The sequence below is a fragment of the Sebastes fasciatus genome, chromosome 11, assembly GCF_043250625.1.
Source record: "Sebastes fasciatus isolate fSebFas1 chromosome 11, fSebFas1.pri, whole genome shotgun sequence".
Lineage (NCBI taxonomy): Eukaryota > Metazoa > Chordata > Actinopteri > Perciformes > Sebastidae > Sebastes > Sebastes fasciatus.
This window is the reverse complement of record NC_133805.1, coordinates 540,467-542,152: the sequence shown is the minus strand read 5'-3', so window position 1 is coordinate 542,152 and position 1,686 is coordinate 540,467. Positions and strand designations below refer to the sequence as shown.

The 1,686-nt window shown below is 52.3% G+C and overlaps 1 protein-coding gene across 1 annotated transcript in view; it reads left to right on the top strand.

Moving 5' to 3' along the window:
• The first annotated feature begins 385 nt into the window (after positions 1 to 385).
• Positions 386 to 1,686, top strand: part of klhl18 (kelch-like family member 18) — an 18,371-nt gene continuing 17,070 nt past the window's right edge. The window contains exons 1-2 of the mRNA XM_074649787.1: positions 386 to 541; positions 939 to 1,069. Coding sequence (XP_074505888.1) covers positions 404 to 541; positions 939 to 1,069 — 269 coding nt within the window. The 5' untranslated portion in view covers positions 386 to 403. The remainder of the gene's footprint in view (positions 542 to 938; positions 1,070 to 1,686) is intronic.

The following is a 1,686-nucleotide window of genomic DNA, read 5'->3' as shown; positions in this document are numbered from 1 at the left end:
CTGTCTGCTGGTAGATGGTGTTTTATTGTGAAGGGGCGGGGCGGATGGAGACGCGGCTTCCTGTCTCCCGGTAGATGGTAGATGGTGTTTTATTGTGAAGGGGCGGGGCGGATGGAGACGCGGCTTCCTGTCTCCCGGTAGATGGTAGATGGTGTTTTATTGTGAAGGCGCGGGGCGGATGGAGACGCGGCTTCCTGTCTGCTGGTAGATGGTAGATGGTGTTTTATTGTGAAGGGGCGGGGCGGATGGAGACGCGGCTTCCTGTCTGCTGGTATATGGTGTTTTATTGTGAAGGGGCGGGGCGGATGGAGACGCGGCTTCCTGTCTGCTGGTATATGGTGTTTTATTGTGAAGGGGCGGGGCGGATGGAGACGCGGCTCTCCCGGTAGCGGTAGTAGCGGTGATGATGGGGGATCTCTGTGAGGAGCGGATCGAGGAGGAGGATTTAGTTCACTTCTCAGTCACTGACCTGCCGGCTCGAGGCTATGTCGTCATGGAGGAGATCCGACGTCAGGGGAAGCTATGTGACGTCACGCTCAAGGTAAAACTGACGACGTTCGAGACTGTTAGCTGTAAGCATGCTAACAGCTAGCTAGCTAGCAGCGGAGAGGCTAACAACATGCTAGCAGCTAGCGTAAAGCTCGTCACTCAGCTGGTTGACCTTTGACCTCCTGAGAGCCGCTGGTTGACCGTCCTGTTGTCATGGTGATCAGAAGCTTTACTGCAGAGCGGCTCTACTTTCTGTCTCTGAGCTGCGGCGGAGGGATACGAGCTGTACAAGTCCTAATACATATACCAAATACTGCAGTACCTGTAGAGTCCTGGTGGGTCCTGGTCTGGGGATCATGGATGTTAATGTGGTCTGGTTCTACAGGAGGAACCCTGTAGAGTCCTGGTTCTGGTCTGGGGGTGTTCATGTGGTCTGGTTCTGTGTGCAGGTCGGGGATCATAAGTTCAGTGCTCACCGGATCGTGCTGGCCGCCTCCATCCCGTACTTCCACGCCATGTTCACCAACGACATGGTGGAGTGTAAACAGGACGAGATCCTGATGCAGGGCATGGACCCCAGGTAAGACCAGTCTGACCAGTTTAACCAGTCTAACCAGTCTGACTCCAGTTTAACCAGTCTGACCAGTCTAACCAGTCTGACTCCAGTTTAACCAGTCTGACCAGTCTAACCAGTCTGACTCCAGTTTAACCAGTCTGACCAGTCTAACCAGTCTGACTCCAGTTTAACCAGCCTGACCAGTTTAACCAGTCTAACCAGCCTGACCAGTTTAACCAGTCTGACCAGTCTAACCAGTCTGACTCCAGTTTAACCAGTCTGACCAGTCTAACCAGTCTGACTCCAGTTTAACCAGTCTAACCAGTCTAACCAGTCTGACTCCAGTTTAACCAGTCTGACCAGTCTGACCAGTCTAACCAGTCTAACCAGTCTGACTCCAGTTTAACCAGTCTAACCAGTCTAACCAGTCTGACCCCAGTTTAACCAGTCTAACCAGTCTGACTCCAGTTTAACCAGTCTGACCAGTCTGACCAGTCTAACCAGTCTAACCAGTCTGACGCCAGTTTAACCAGTCTAACCAGTCTAACCAGTCTGACTCCAGTTTAACCAGTCTAACCAGTCTGACTCCAGTTTAACCAGTCTGACCAGTGTAACCAGTTTAACCAGTCTGACCAGTCTGA